Raw genomic sequence first — 15885 nt, 5'->3', positions numbered from 1 at the left:
CCCTACCCTGTTCATTTAGAAATACAGAAACATGTTCACGATTGTGTTTGTGTGTGTGTGTGCACATGATATTCTTGACTGCAAAACATTAGGACTCCAGTCAGAAAAAACAATCTGGGACTCCACAATTTAGTGTGAGAATATGGGATTTAGGAGTCACGCAATTAGCTACTTCATAATCATAATCAATGCATAGTCCACAAACTTTCCAAAAATTGCAAAGAATTATGCATTTCAACATTTGATATAGTTATCCACATCACAAATTCATGCAAACATTTATCCTCATTTATCCTCCAACATTTTTCTCATAAGCTCATGTCTCTAAAACAGAAACAGCGGCCGGGTACGGTGGCTAATCCCTGTAATCCCTGCACTTTGGGAGGCCAAGGCGGGAGGACCGCTTGAGCTCAGGAGTTTGAGAGCAGCCTGGGCAACATGGTGAGATCTCTCATCTACAAAAAGTTTAAAAAATTAGTCAGATGTGGTGGCGCATGCCTGTAGTTCCAGCTACTTGAGAGGCTGAGTTGGGAGGATCACTTGAGGCTGGTAGGTCAAGGCTACAGTGAGCTATGTAAGCACCACTGCACTCTAGCCTGGGCAACAGAACAAGACCCTGTCTCAAACAAAAGAGAAAACAAAGACAAAAACAGAGGAACGTGAATTTCTTTGTATGTCAAGAGGTCTGGTTTTTTCCCCACTTACAGAGCTAAAATCTGTTATTTCTATCAAGTTTCCCAAACCTCAGAAATGTGGAAAAAAAGAGCCAAGTAATATAATTCATTAAAGAACACATAGGAATCTATCCACAAGTAGTACTCATTACTCATCAGTTGCCACCATGTGTCTTTACATAATGCCTGGCAAAATAGGGCTCAATAAATATTTAAAGGAGTGAGAAAAATATCAGACAGTTATACTTTGGATGCTAGGCCAAAAACCCACTGACTTAGTGAACACAGGTGATTGAAAATAGTCATCTATAGACCAACAGTCATACATAAAGGAGAGCATAAGCATATAAATACTTTGCTAATCCCAGAAATATGGTTGATTTAATCACATGATCCCATAGTTATCTTTCTACATGTGTTCTTCCACATAGTCCCCTGACCTCTAAAAGTGTCTTGGTAAAGAGTTTATTATTTTGCTAGGATACCTGAGTCTGCGTGTATATGTGTGTGTAGAGTTGGGTATATGTGTGACATTTGGTATTTGTGTGTGTGTGTTTCCTTCTGTGTGCCCTTGTATACGTTCACTTGTCTGTCTTCATGTATATGAATGAGCTCTCATATTTGCAAGTCCTTTTCAAACCCTCCAAAATGTAAACTACTGAAGCACAATAGATTTTCACAAAATGGGCCTTCATCTATGTCTTCACAGAGTTTATTGTTTAAGCAGTACTCTGCCTGTAGGACCAGCCCATGGAAACATAAGCAATTTCTATGTATGTCATTTGTATTTCTTGTGGTTTGGAATCATGTGTGTACAATTGCACAGGGATCATCTTATATCACAATTACAGCTGGCTTCTCTACAAGTGAAAATTAAAAGAATATGGATGCAGGCAATTGAAGATTATGCACTGGCAAAATGACTCAGGAAGTTGATCAGACCTGTTTTGTACCAAGAGGTCACAGGAGAAGGGGGCATTCTACTTTTTTCAAGAGATGCTGCTTCAGGGCTTGGAACTAGTCATGTCTTAGCAGCACCCACAGTGCTAAATGCCCCTTCCTCCATAGTTGCACTTTGCAACAATATATTAGGGGCTGAGAATAGAATCATGACTACCACTGAATCATAAAAGAGGGTAGATAGGCTTCATCTCTGCAGCCAAGTTCCTTCTTCTTGAAGCCACTTCTCCAGAAAGGCAGATGAGAGGAAGATATTCACAGATATGTGGAAGTTGGTAAACCCTCGCTCTATACAATCAGAGAGTTGAAGGTAACTGAGGTCACCAGGCAGGCCAAGAGGAAGCTAGAGTCAGGCTAGAGGACCAGTGAAGCTGGTGGCCAGACGGGAGCCCCAAAATGATGCTGCATGGCCACTGGGGAGCTATGACATGGGGTGGCCTGATTATTTTGCTGTGGCTCCAGCTGAAGACAGAGCATATGGAGGTCACGGTCCTGCCCTTCAATTCTAACCCTTCCATTTTACCTGTGCTTGTATTCCTGGACTCTGTTGTTAGCTCCTGGATCTGGGATTTTTCCACCGTCTTTTATTATTTTTTATGTTAAAAATCTGTTTACTGGCTTATTTATTTTTAAATGCACCCATAATATACAAATATGTTCTTGTTATAAAATATTCAAACAATATAGAAGTATATAAAGTCAAAAGCAAAATTTCCCCTCACCCCCACCAATCCTATTTCCCTTCCCAGAGGGAATTACCATTATTAGTGTAATGGATATTTTTTCCTGCACTTTCTTTCCAAACTTACATACATTTATATATATGTAGTTTTATTTTGTCAGGTTTTTTTTTTTTAACATAAATGAAACTACATTTTTAATTACCCTAGAACTTTTTTTTCACTTCCCCTCTATCTTAGAGAGCCTTCTAAGCTGATGCCTGCATGGAGAGCTAGCTCTGCCTCTTTACCTCCTGCATACATTTCCACTGTGTGAATGTCCAAAAGTATATTTCACCATTCCTATGTTGTTGGACGATCAGGCCACTACCTTGTGTATTTTTTTCTTGCAGAAATATGCAATAAAATTATATGACCTGGAGCTTAACTCCTTTCCGTATCCCTTTTGCATTGCACACATTAATTCCACTCCATCCATAGCCTCCAAATTGAGCCGCACGTCCAGGCCCACCTCATCACTCCATACTCACTGGCCGTTTCCTCTTGGCTGCGTTGGAACTGCTGTCTTTTGCCTGAGACAGAAGCGACCTGCTATTAAATAAACAGGCACTTGAAACCCACTCCCTCGTTACATTCTGAAAGCCAGAGGTTGCCACAGGACAGTTACTTAAATCAAGACAATTTCCAGGCAGGAAGAAGATGTTGAACCCCGGCATTATTCCTCTCCTGCGTTTGTTAGTAATAGCTTGATTGAGTATTGAGAGCAAGCTTAAAATGCTGCCATCAGCACCAACTACCCTTTAGATTAGCACACAGCTCCTATTCCCTTGAATGTAGTTAGGCCAGCTTAATGTCAAGGCATAAAAAAGATACTTGTTAAATAATTTCCCAAAGCTCTGACTCAATCTTTAATTTGTTTTTATTTTTTTCCTCTTTCCCTCTCCTCTCACTTTTGTTCTTTTCTCTCTCTTTGTTTTTTTTTTTTTTCTTTCCTCTATGCCAAAGGGTACGCCATTAAGTCGGGCTGATTTAAGGGCTGTCAACATCAACCTCTGTGACATGTGCGTTATCCTGTCAGCCAATCAGAATAATATTGATGATACTTCGCTGCAGGACAAGGAATGCATCTTGGCGTCACTCAACATCAAATCTATGCAGTTTGATGACAGCATCGGGGTCTTGCAGGCTAATTCCCAAGGTAAGGACAGCCTGTAATACTTCTTTGCTGTGCCTACGGGGGACAGCAGCTGGCAAGAGGGATATCCTTCACTCAGTAATTCAAAGAGGCTCACATCAGCCTGCCTGGCAGTGAAACCTGCGGTCGCCGGGATGGCTTTCAAAGGGGCATCTGCTGCCTCTTCTTTCCATTCTGGGGTACAGGCTTGAGACCTGGTCACCCACACACAGACTAGGTTGCCTTTCCAGAGGATAAACAAGGCTTTAAATGGCCACCCCCTCAGCTTTCCCAAAGAGTGTCTTCATGAGCAGTGTCAGCTAAATGTCAGAGCACTGAAAAGATGCTGGCTGCACAATTCCGACCGTTTCCTTCCAGTATATATTTTTGCCATTGAGCTGGGATGAGAGTGTTAAGCTTTGCTATTGTTAGAGCTGCCTCTAGGACTCTGCTGACTGAAGGATGGTGCTCTCCAGAGAGTGGCAACTCTATGGACACTAAAAGTCATTTAGCAAGAGGTGACACTTGTCAGACCACACATTTTCCTATAGGAGGCAAAGCAACCTTAAGTGACACACATCTGCCTTCCTACTCTGGCCCCACTCTTTCCTGTCATTTGTTTTGGGATCCTGGGCAGGGGGTTACAAGTAAAGATGTCTAGGAGTCTCAGAAAGGAAACGCAGCAAAACCTTCATAACAAACGACCTCCATAATCAGCATCTGGCAGGATAGGATGCAGAGCATTTTCCTTTGAGTGATACCTCCGTGTAGTCTTGCCATAAACTGGAGGATCATTGTTACATAAGGGCTACCAGCGGGTGGAATGGGCTGCCTGATGAGGACCTGAATCCTATCAGTCCAGGATGGAAGGCTGTAGGAGCACAGTCCTTGAGCACTATGGCTACTGGCATATGAAGCACCACCTTATTGATAGCTGGGCAAGTGTCTGACCTCCTCCACGTCATGCCAGGCTTTCTAGAAGCTCAGCTGGATCATGCATCCAAGATCTGTGAGCTACATTATCTTTTGTCAACTTGACATCACCACCACCACCTTCTACCATTTGCTTAGCATTGCAGAAAATCCAGGAACAATCATTCCTAGAATCCTCTTCCCTGCATGGCTCTGGGCTAGAGTCAGCTGGTGGGAGAGGGGCATTGGGATGAGATTTGGAAAGTGGAGGAGAAAGAGAGGCTTTGATTCTTTGGAGGCAGCTGGAGCCAGACCTTAGCAGACCCAGGTTCAAATCATCTCTCAGAGGAGCTTTCTGGGAGCAAGTATCTTCACTGCTGGGAACTGAGAGAGGGGTTGGGGCTTCTCTGGGAGTCTTGAGGTTCACAGCACCTTCTGGTCAAGCTTAAGGGAACCTTCTACTTTTGTGTTGGATGTGAAGTGGCTTCTGTCCTTCTGACATCATCCAATACAGCCTGAAGCCTGATTTTGACCTCTCCATGCCACCATCCTCCCTACCACACCCAAATCTCAATCTTGGTATCCACCTGCTCAGCTGTGCCCGCAGGACAGAACATGTCAAGGCCTAAGAGAGGCCCTGCACTCTTACTCCCAGCTACATCCTGCAGAGGCAGAGCCCCCCTCCTGCCCCGGCAGCACAGGTGAGAAAGGAAGTGAGAAGACAGTAAGCTGACCTTCTAGGAGGTAAAAGAGGCAAGCTGGCATTTGGCTCCTGCCTTTAAACCCTTGACCTTCAATATGTGTCTTCTCTGCCCTGCGCCAGTACAGGTATCTATTGGGGAAGCCTGTTAAAACTGTAGAATCTCATGGTTCACCCCAGATCTGCTGGGTCAGAATCTGCATTCCAACAAGATCCCCAGGCAACTCAAATGCACCCCTCTAAAGCACAGTGAACCTTCACATGAACAGGACGTGACTAACCCTTGTTAGATGCTCCTTTCCTGGGGAGCAGTGAACCATCAAGGGGAATGGAAAAAAGTAGAAGCAGTGATTCTCCCTTTAAGTAGAGACAGAAGCCAGCAGGAGAAGGCAGAAAAACTCTCCTTTTCCCCAGCATGCCTGTTTCCTCCTAACTCAATCATCACGATTTTCCAGGGCCATAGATTAGAATCTCAGTGTATAATTTAGTTACACATGCATCTGATGTAGGTGTTCCTTCCAGCTCTCTTAAACCTTATCCCAGCCTCTTAGATCCTATATAAAGGCCAAACTGGTAACAATTCTTTTAGCAAAAGATAAGCAAGAAAAATAGGTTTTGGCAGGAGATATGGAGGAAAAAGAAAGAGAGCTCATTTTTCCTCTAAAGAAAAAACAAAAGGCACTCTTTCTTTTGTACACACACATGCACACAGCTATGGTCTGAATGTTTTTGTCCCTTCCACCTACTCCCTGCCAAATGCATACACTGAAATCCTAATCCTTAAGGTGACGGTATTAGGTGGTAGGACCTTTGGGAGGTGTTTAGGTAGTGAGGGTGGAGCCCTCATGAATGGGACTGGTGTCTTATAAAAGAAGCGAGGCCGGGCATGGTGGCTCATGCCTTGGGAGTCCAAGGCAGGTGGATCACCTGAGGTCAGGAGTTTGAGACCACTTGGCCAACATGGCAAAACCCCATCTCTACTAAAAATACAAAGAAATTAGCTGGGTGTGGTGGCAGGCGCCTATAATCCCAGCTACTCGGGAGGCTGAGGCAGGAGAATCACTTGAACCCAGGAGGCAGAGGTTGCAGTGAGTTGAGATCATGCCACTGCACTCCAGCCTGGGCAACAGAGCAAGACTCCATCTAAAAAAATAAATAAATAAAAGAAAAGAAGCCTGAGAAAGACCCCTCACCCCTTTAGTCATGTGAGGACACTGTGAGAAAGTCCTCACCACAGACTGAATGTGTCAGGGCTTTGATCTTACACTTTCCATCCTCCAGCATTGTGGGAAATAAATTTCTGTTGTCTATCAGTCACCCAGTTTATGGTGTTCATTACAGTGGTCCAAATTGACTAAGACTGCACACATAACAGAAGGCAGAGGATGTGTTTCTATGCTTAGCAGTGATTCTCATAGACCCCTGGTCAGCAGTGGAAGAGAACATCTGTCTCTCACTAGCTAGCAGTCTGTTCTGCTCCCTAGGAAAGAGTGTCAAAGCTCTAGGCCCACTAAGCCCTTATGTCCCATTGGTTTCTTATCTGTCTGCTCCTCTCATTTTTGGATACTGTTCTCCGGTGACACTTTAGCCTTGCAAAGGCAGTGGTCCAGTGGGAGCCATCAACACAGAGAAGTCACTCCTTCCCCAGTGCTCACTTCTCTGGCCACAGACCCAGCACCCTGCTCCGTGGGCTCCTCCCAGCCTGTGAACTGAGTCTGTGAGCTGAGTTTCCCTGCCTCTCTGTATCTGCGACCCTTTTGACTAACTGGAGTGCCTACTGGCCTGAGATATGTTTGTCATTCTTCATCGGGGTATTTAGCATGATCAAGCTCCAAGGGGATAGGAATTATGGGGAACAAAAAGGATTTCATGTTACTCTTCTTTCTTTTTTTTTTTTTTTTTGGTGGCGTCTTACTCTGTTGCCCAGGCTGGAGTGCCATGGCATGATCTCAGATCACTGCAACCTCCATCTCCCAGGTTCAAGTGATTCTCCTGCCTCAGCCTCCTGAGTAGCTGGGATTACAGGTGCACACCACCACGCCTGGCTAATTTTTGTATTTTTAGTGGAGACAAGCTTTCACTATGTTGGCCAGTCTGGTCTCAAACTCCTGACCTCAGGTGATCCACTCGCCTTGGCCTCCCAATGTGCTGGGAATTTCATGTTACACTTACCATTTTGGGAAACAAATCTAACTTCCTCTGAGTGATAACTGCATAGACTTTTGGCCACTGACACCCTTGCTTTCATTCTTAAGTGTTCTGTGGTCCTTTATGGAACCCCATGCTAGGCTTTGTTTGGATAACTGTTTCCATGTCTCTAAAATGTAGCTGGGTAGAAATGTGGACTCAGGACAAATGTCATGCTCTTGAGTCAAAATATGCATGCAACTTTATGGAAAGATTTCCTAACATGATATAATTTAACATGAAAAATGTGCCCTCACATTGAGAAAGTAGAGCCTTCCTTGGACAGCTGCCACTGCATGTTATTAGGGCTCCTAGACTAACAAAGCCTCTCTTTTCTCTTCTGTTATCTTTTCACATTCCCTTTTGATGTCACTTTTCTAGCCCACATGGTGTCAGAACTGACCCAGCCTAGGGATTCTGGACCAGGCACTTTCTGAAAAGATCCAAGATGTGATGGCTTGTTGTCAAAAACAATTACAGAAGAAGGTGGCATACCCCAAGCCGGATGGTATATCCGATGTGACAGTCGGGTCTATGAGATGCAGTTTTAATATACAGCAGGCAAAACTGCAGTGACAATTACATAAAGCAGATGAAGCTGCTTCTTGCTGGTCAGCAAACATCAGCTCAGAACCACTTTACAGCTCTTTACCAGCAACTAAGTGCCTTTATTTACAGAGTGCCTGTCACTTCCCTTTGGCTGGAGAGCTGGTGTATTATTTAGCACGCATTTATCTGGGGAAAACATTTCAATTTAAATCAGTTGGTACAACAGTGGCTCTTGCCAGACTGTTTCCCTGTGGTTCGAAAAGACAAGAACTGAGTCTGATCTTGGAAGAAAGGGTGAGCAGAGGGAAGCAGGGTCCACTCTCAAAGCTGCTTCCGTTCATACCTGAAAAGAGGGAGCATGCAATGGCATTTCCCATTCTGCTGTCATATCATTTGGAAATGAGGATCTTGTAGTTTTTTCCTGCTTACCCTTCCAGGAAGGGTAACTCCTAAGGAAAAGAAAAAGGAATAAATGGCTGTTCTTCATGCATCAGGCTCTCTAAAGGCCCAGAACACAAAGGTGACCAAAGGTTGCTTGGATTCAGCCACTTACAATGCTTGCAGGACTCAGGTGACTGGAGGAGGTATCCCCATAAACAGTGACAGTGCAAGGAGACAAGGATGAGGCTAGAAATAGGGGAATACAAAGGGCTCCTCGGTTTATGTATTTCGAGGAATAGAGAAGGCTTTCAAGCAGGGGTAGCATCTGTGGATGACTTGAATACATGTGGCCATGGAGCACTTGAAATGTGTTTAGAAATTAAATTTTTCCTTATATTTAATTTTAAGAAATATAAAAATTTAAAGTGACATGTAGCCAGTGGCTACCATATTGGATGATGGAGTCTTAGAGCGTAGACTTGTCTTGCAAAGGGTTTGCATTTGGGGGAGTCGTCAAAGATTTATGGGAAAAGGCTAATTAAGTCCATGCTTGGAAAAGATAACAGGTGGAGGCAAAGCGAGCTGGCTTGAGTCACAGTGAATGGAAGAGAGGGGGAAGGTCCCTGGGGATGTGTTAGAGGGACAGGGACAAGTACAATTTGTCTCCAATACAGGGTACATGTAAGGCAGCAGGGAGAGATGAGGTTGAAATGTGGGTTGGGCATTGAGGAATTTCTTTTCTTTCTTGAGTTAGGAAGCTATAAATAATTTTTTATGTGTTTATGAGTTAGGAGGCTGTAAATAATTCAGTAGGCACTGGGGAGCTACAGAAGGTTTCAAAGCAAGAGAGTGATGGTATTGGACCTGAGCTTTAGGGAGATGGATCTGGGAGCCCCATGAAGCATTGTTTGGGATGGAAAGGAAGAGGATGCAGGGACTCTGGTTAGGAACAGTGGCTATCCAGATGGAAGCCTGAACCTTGGACTGGAAAAAGAATGAGAGGTTCTAGCAGGAGTCACTGTAGATAGAAAACAGTCTGTATGGATGTATGCTTCCTTCCATGGGTCAGAGATGGTAGAGGGGAGGGACAGACTGCAGGGGAAAGCAGTGCTGGGAGGATTAGGTTTTAGTCATGGTTTATTTCCATGGGGACTTACTGGAAAGTCCAGATGGGCATGAAAAGCTGAAGGGTGGAAATGAAGTCCTTAATTCAGGAAAAGTTTGCTTCTAGAGATCTGGCCCATTGTTCATGCTCTAGGAGCAAAGAAGAGCCTCAGGGAGAGGGAGGGAGGCAAGAGAATTGCAGGACAGAAGTATAAGGACCATCTTAGAGAGAGGGTAGATGGAACCTTTGGTAGAAGCCAGAGAACCAGAAGCTGAGCCTATCTCAAACGTCCCAGGAGAAGGAGGAGCCAAGATGTCAAACCCAAGACATATATCCACTTCCTCATTCCTTTTGCCTTTTTTCCATGTTCTGTGCCTTTTTATAGATGCACACATACACACGCACACACGCGCGCACACACACACACACAGCTTCCCTCCCGCCCTCCCTGACCTGAAGCTATAGTTACACTAAATGAACATCCACATATAAGCGGGCACTCTCCCTTCTCTGCATTTCAGCAAAGGTTAAGAGCCTGAAGTAGCGAATGACATTTTTCTTTGGAAGTATGGCAGCCGTCCTTGGAGAGATAGCATTAATTGGGGGCATAGGGTACACCTTCCCTATCCTAAAGTCTGAAATGTCTTTTACTGTTCCAGAGAAGAAAATGCGATTTCTCTTTTATCTTTGTGTGAGACAATGTGGATTAGTATCTCTAAATTACTGGATGGCAAAAAGCAGAACTAAAAGGATCTACCTAAAGTGGAACTCTAGGATCCAATTCACAGGATAGAATGCATTGAGGACCTCTGCATGTTAATTTTCAAATGATCAGTAAAGACAGACAAGATAAACCTTGGTGATAAAAGCACCATTTCTTTTGAGCAGTGATTGTTTCATCCTTGTTGGGATAGGAGGGAATGTGTCAAGAGCTATGAAGATTTGAAGGAGAAATTTGAGAAATAAAAGAATGTTGTAAAGAGGACAACCAGAATGGGGTAGTGCCTGGACAACACGTCACTTGCCAAGTGGTTAAGAGAACGAGGCCAGCAGCTTAAAGGGCCATTTAATCTTCTGCTCCATTGGACAAAAACCAGGGCCAATGGTTAATAATTAAGGAGGACAGGATTTTAGCCTAACATAAGGAAGACATTTCCAGAGCAGAATGGACCGCCTGAAAAGGCAGTGAGCCTCCTGTCCCTGACTGTCCCTTTGCCAAAGGAGAGTTACTGACATGCTCTTTATGAAGGGAGGGAGATTGGTAGAGATGAGTTCTGTGGTCCTCTATAACTAAGGGTATCCAGCATGTTCTTGATTTTTATTACATAGGGATCTGTGCTTTATATGATCTATAACTCCAGAGGAAGAGCTATGGTGTTTGGCAGGATTGGGGTCATGGCTCTTTTACTAGAAGTGTTCATGTCCTTCCTGAACAGCACTGTCTTTGTGTTTAAAGACGGGGAGTGGACGGCATTGGGGTGAGCAGCTGCACATCTGGCTTTTCCATTAATTGGACAGACCACCCCATCTTCAACTTCCACGCCACCCTTCCACACCTGCCTTTTTTTCTCAGGGCTCTGCCTTCTCCCACTTCTACAAGCCTGGCTTTCCCGCCCCCTGGGCTGCTCACACTTTCTTGCAGACACACCTATACATGTGTCCTCACATACATTCCCCCTCCTTGAAATCAGAGAAGCCTTTTTTCAGCTGCTCCCATATAACATTTCATTACCACAATATTCTCTCTCAATTCTGAAATGGTGGTAGGGGAGAGGCCATTTCTCTTTATACCCACTGAACGAACAAAGCTCAGCGCTAAAATATTTTTCTTCCGTTGTAACTGAAACTGCTCTTGGCTTCCGTCCCAAAAACCAGAAAGACAATTATACTTAACTGTTTAGAGATTTATAAATACCACACTGGAGTAGCCTCTAGGTAGTAACTTTAGATACCCAACCCAATAATTTTCTTTTATTGGTTTGTGATTTAGATCTTATTTTGAGTCCTCTATAATAAGAGTAGTACATTTCATTAAAAGAGCTTACTAAACAATAAAGAAAATCTGGCGTAGGGCTCTGAGCAGGTCTCAAGTACAGAAAGGGGCCTGCCCTGTTACATTTCTTCTGTGGACATCACAAGATGAATCTCATCACAAGAATCTCAGGTGCAGATGTATTTCAGCAAAGCAGCAATTGCAGCTGTTTTCTAAATGACTTCAACTTAGGAGAATTTTTCCTATACAGCATATTTCATCACATGAGAGATACTCTTTAACCCTGCCATTTACCATTCTGGTAATGTATTCCTAGCAAAAGAAACAAGGAAAAACAACAGCAGCAGCTGTAACAGGAAACTGAGAGACTTGGACTATTTTCTGAACTCATTTTATGGAGGGTTTTATGCCCTCCATACATGAAGGACTTCCTTGGGGAGTGGATGTGCAGAAGAAAAAGTAAAAACAGACAAAATAATCTTTTCCTTGCAACTGCATGCAGAGCAGATCCACGTCCCCACTCAGGCTGTGCCCAGCTTGGGACAACTTCAGTGAAGGGAAATCTTAGCTTCAGAGACAGAAAGCAGATGTGGGGTGGTGTTGGGGTTGGACTGAACTTACCGTTTCAGCATCTGGCTCTCACGTGCCAGTTTACTCCTCAAAATTTGTGTGCCTGGTGAATGCCTCTTTTAAAATAATTGTAATGTTTTTTTCAGGTGAGCCATACACCAGGCACGTTCCTATATAATATCTTATTTAATCTCCCTGACAACCTGCTGAGGGAGAGTTACCACCTCCGTTTTACAGATGAGAAAACAGAGACTCAGGAAAATTGGACACCTTTCCCATAGCCTCCTAGCTACTCAAGGGCACATGGAGTTGATCTCCAAACTGTCTGATTTCAAAGTCCATGCTTTTCCCAGCACATCAGCCTGTCTCATAAAAGGCAAGTGTTATCCTGATGAGAATGGGCCTGAAGCTATACATATGCTTTCAAGGGTCCCGGGGGCACCCACAGGACAAACATTCAAGGGAATTAAAGTGCTCAAGGTGTGCCAGCCTCACTCCTATAACTGGTCCTTGCACCCAAGGGCCTGAAGTTTGTTTTCAATGGTTCTTGTCTCCATGAATCCCCATTTTTTGAGTCCTTGACCCTAGCTGTTCCAACAATGAGAGATACTAGGATTCTGTTGGCTTGAGTCTTCCTTGCTAGAACCACTGGACAAATGTGTAAATCGGGAGGTGGAGGGACGGGGGGAAGGTAAGCATTCTGCTTAGCCTGTCTCTGTGGCCAGTATGACTGCTGGAGCCTTTCTTTTCTGTTTTCCTTGTTAATATAGATCGGACTTTGGAGTTTTCAGGAAAGGGTGGAGTATTTGAGACCCAGCCGTTACTTTCTTTGTGAAGAGACTTACAGAATATTTTCAGGTTTTATTTACTCCTTCCATGCTCAAGTGGAAGTTTCCATGGTAGGCAGCAAATGAGAATGAAGAGACCACTGCATCGCCCAAAGCCGAGGTTCAGAAAATGGTCCAGAGAAATTGTCTTATGGGGGGAAAGCACAGCTGTACAATCAGAGAAAAGTAAAGGAAATCTTGTAATCCCATGGACTCTCTCAGACCCCTTGTTAAATTCTGGATAAAGATAGGTAACTACCCTATCCTGAGTGTCAGTTTGGTTTGCGTCTTATGCCTGAGATTAGTGCCCCTGTTCTCCCCATGGTTTATGCTGGTGTGGAGGTAATGGGATCTACAGGCAAAAGAGAGAAACATAAAATAAGTTGTATGGAACAACTTTGACACGCATACTTAACGATAGAGGGTTTGGAACATTCCATTGTATTCTTTGTTCATAGTGTGGGCCATTTCATTCAAGCACACATGCCTCAAGCTGTCAGATAAGTCTAGCCAGCCTTTTAGCGCATTTTTGTCTTCACCCACTCTTTTATAGGCAGAATCTCATGTGCAGTCTTAAAAATTTTATTTCTTTTCTTAAAAGCGACAAGAGCGAAACTCCATCTCAAAAAAAAAAAAAAAAAAGGTAAAAAAGTGGCCCTGAGGCCAGGCGTAGTGGCTCATGCCTGTAATTCCAACTCTTTGGGAGGCCAAGGCAGATAGATCACCTGAGGTTGGGAGTTCAAGACCAGCCTGGCCAACATGGTGAAACCCCATTTCTATTAAAAGTACAAAAATAAGCCAGGTGTGGTGGTGCAACACACATCTGTAGTCCCAGCTACTCGGGAGGCTGAGGCAGGAGAATCACTTGAACCCGGGAGGTGGAGATTGCAGTGAGCTGAGAGTGTGCCACTGCACTCCAGCCTGGGTGACAAAGTGAGACTCCATCTCAAAAACAAAAACAAACCACCAAAAAAAGTGGCCCTGCAAAGAAGTCAACTGATTTATAAATGACTTTAGTTCTGGATTTATTGAACATTTAAGGATATAGCTAGTCCTTAAATGCTTGAATTATATTTCATGGACTGTTCTGAAAGAACATTATTTTCTGAATTCTAGAAAATCAGGATAGTCCTGAGCATCTTGTTACAGATCTCCAGGAGAGATTTTCTACCAGATGTTTTCAGTGCCCCATGAATGCTGCCACGTGATGTGTTATGAGAAGGCAGAGGTGGCTTTGGACTATGGTAGTTGGGAAAGACTCCAGAGTAAATGGACTGAAATTTGAAAATAAGTGTGATTATCACAAGTAAAGGTGCCAACAGGCATGTGGAAAGGGCTGAAGCTGAGTAATAGAAGGCACAGGAACGGGAAAGGCCAAGAGCATTTCACAGAGGGTCACCTGTGGCTATTTGTGTACTAATGGTATCACCAAGGGACTTAAAGGGCTCACTATGTCAAAGGAAATGCTTGTAGGTGGGCCCACTGTTAACCTGAATAGATCCTCCAAATAAGTGCCCCTGACCTCCTCACGCTCACCAACTGCCAGAAATCTTTTTAAATGCTTAGCACAGCACCTCATACCTAGTAGACACTTAGTAGAGGTTTGTGGAGGGGATGAATACATGAATAAATGATTTAATCCTGCTATCTGTTGTTTGCAGCCTGTTCTCTCTTAGCATGCCTCAAATGAGATAAAGCAGCCAAATACCTGTATTAGAAACCTACGTTTTCCCTCCAGGCTTCAGCCTTCCTTCAGTTGACAAGTGGGCACTGGACAAGGGTTGCAGAGATCAAAGATGTTGCACTTGTATGTAGGAGCCTTTATCAGATGGCCAGGTTGTCTCTAGTATAAACTATCCTATTCCCTTAACCTTTACTAATAGCTTCTGGCCCTCAACCTTTGACTAGCCTTGCTGGATGTACTATTACACACTACCAGTCCAAGGCCCGAGGCTATAGGACTGAGACCTCCTAAGTTCAACAAAGGGCAGAAAATATCTTTGCTTTCTGCTCCAGGGAGCCGTGAATGTTTCCTAGGAGCCTCTCTGGCCATGTAGAAATGGACATTCCTCTCAGCAGTTGACTGGAGCAGGAGGAATTTGGAAGAAGAGTTTTGTTGTTCTAGTTCATGATGGTGAATCACAAACATGGCTGTCAGAGTAATGATGCAGTCATGGAGGGTTGAGGAACAGGTTTTAAATCCTGGTTCTGTCCATCAAGTGCACTTTGGCGTGATAAACACAATAGATTTCATTTCCTCATCTATAAGATGACTTTGTTAAAGTGACCCCACCCCAAGGCACAGAGGCATCAGGATGTGAATACACTGATCCAGATTTTATTTCCTCATCTAAGAAGATGAGTTTGTTAAAGTGAATCTACCCAAAACACCGAGGGATCAGTGTGTGAATACAAAGACATGATGGCTGCAGAAAAGTGTTATAAAACATCAAGGGCTGTAGAAATAGCACTTTGCATATGTGGGGTTTGGAATGACAGCTTGAGTTTGAATCCCAGATTTGCCACTTACTAGGCCTGGGAAAATTACTTAACCTCTTTGTATCTCAGTTTTCTCACTAAGAATACTAAATGCACCTGGCTTATAAAATGGCTATGAAAATTCAGTGAGTTACAGGGCTTTCTATCATCCATACAGTAACTTTAAGTAAGCCAGAAAAAGTCACTCTTTTCTCAAGACACCTTATTTTCATCTGAAAAAAATAGTGACAATGTATTAACATGTTTGAATGATACACTTTTCTGCCATCTTCTAGGAAAAAATATTGTCATAAAGATGCAAATATGCAGTGCCCATTGATATGAGTGGTACTCACTTAGATTAGCTACTGTGCAGTGCCCAACCTTCACAACCATACATGGCAGCCCTGAGTGAATGGTTATAAAAGCACTTCCTACCTAGGAAAATTGGAGAAATCAAGCAGTGTTAGCTATTTTTGTTATTGTTATTACTGGACAATTTTACTATTTTATTTCATCTCCTCCTACTCCCAGATTAACAAATACTAACAAGTTAGGGTTATCCACTTGTGTCTAGCAGCCAGAATTATTGTTGATCTGTTTGTCTGTAAATATGCATAGAAAATAGATGATGACAGAAACCAAGTCACCTTTGGAAGGTGAGCAGCCCAGGTAAGGTAGACTTATAAAAGCCT

The 15885-nt window shown here is 43.6% G+C and overlaps 1 protein-coding gene across 21 annotated transcripts in view; it reads left to right on the top strand.

The window, feature by feature from the left end:
* The window catches only part of KCNMA1 (potassium calcium-activated channel subfamily M alpha 1), a 761855-nt gene that overhangs the window by 688975 nt on the left and 56995 nt on the right, over positions 1-15885 (top strand). For all 21 annotated transcript variants that reach the window (XM_064374369.1, XM_064374367.1, XM_064374368.1 and 18 more), the window contains one exon: positions 3320-3512. In XM_064374369.1, the coding sequence (XP_064230439.1) occupies positions 3320-3512 (193 nt within the window). The remainder of the gene's footprint in view (positions 1-3319; positions 3513-15885) is intronic.

This window comes from Aotus nancymaae, unplaced genomic scaffold (genome assembly GCF_030222135.1).
Source record: "Aotus nancymaae isolate 86718 unplaced genomic scaffold, 86718_ANA_hifiasm-v0.15.2.pri h1tg000010l, whole genome shotgun sequence".
NCBI lineage: Eukaryota > Metazoa > Chordata > Mammalia > Primates > Aotidae > Aotus > Aotus nancymaae.
This window is presented reverse-complemented; position numbering and strand designations above follow the sequence as displayed.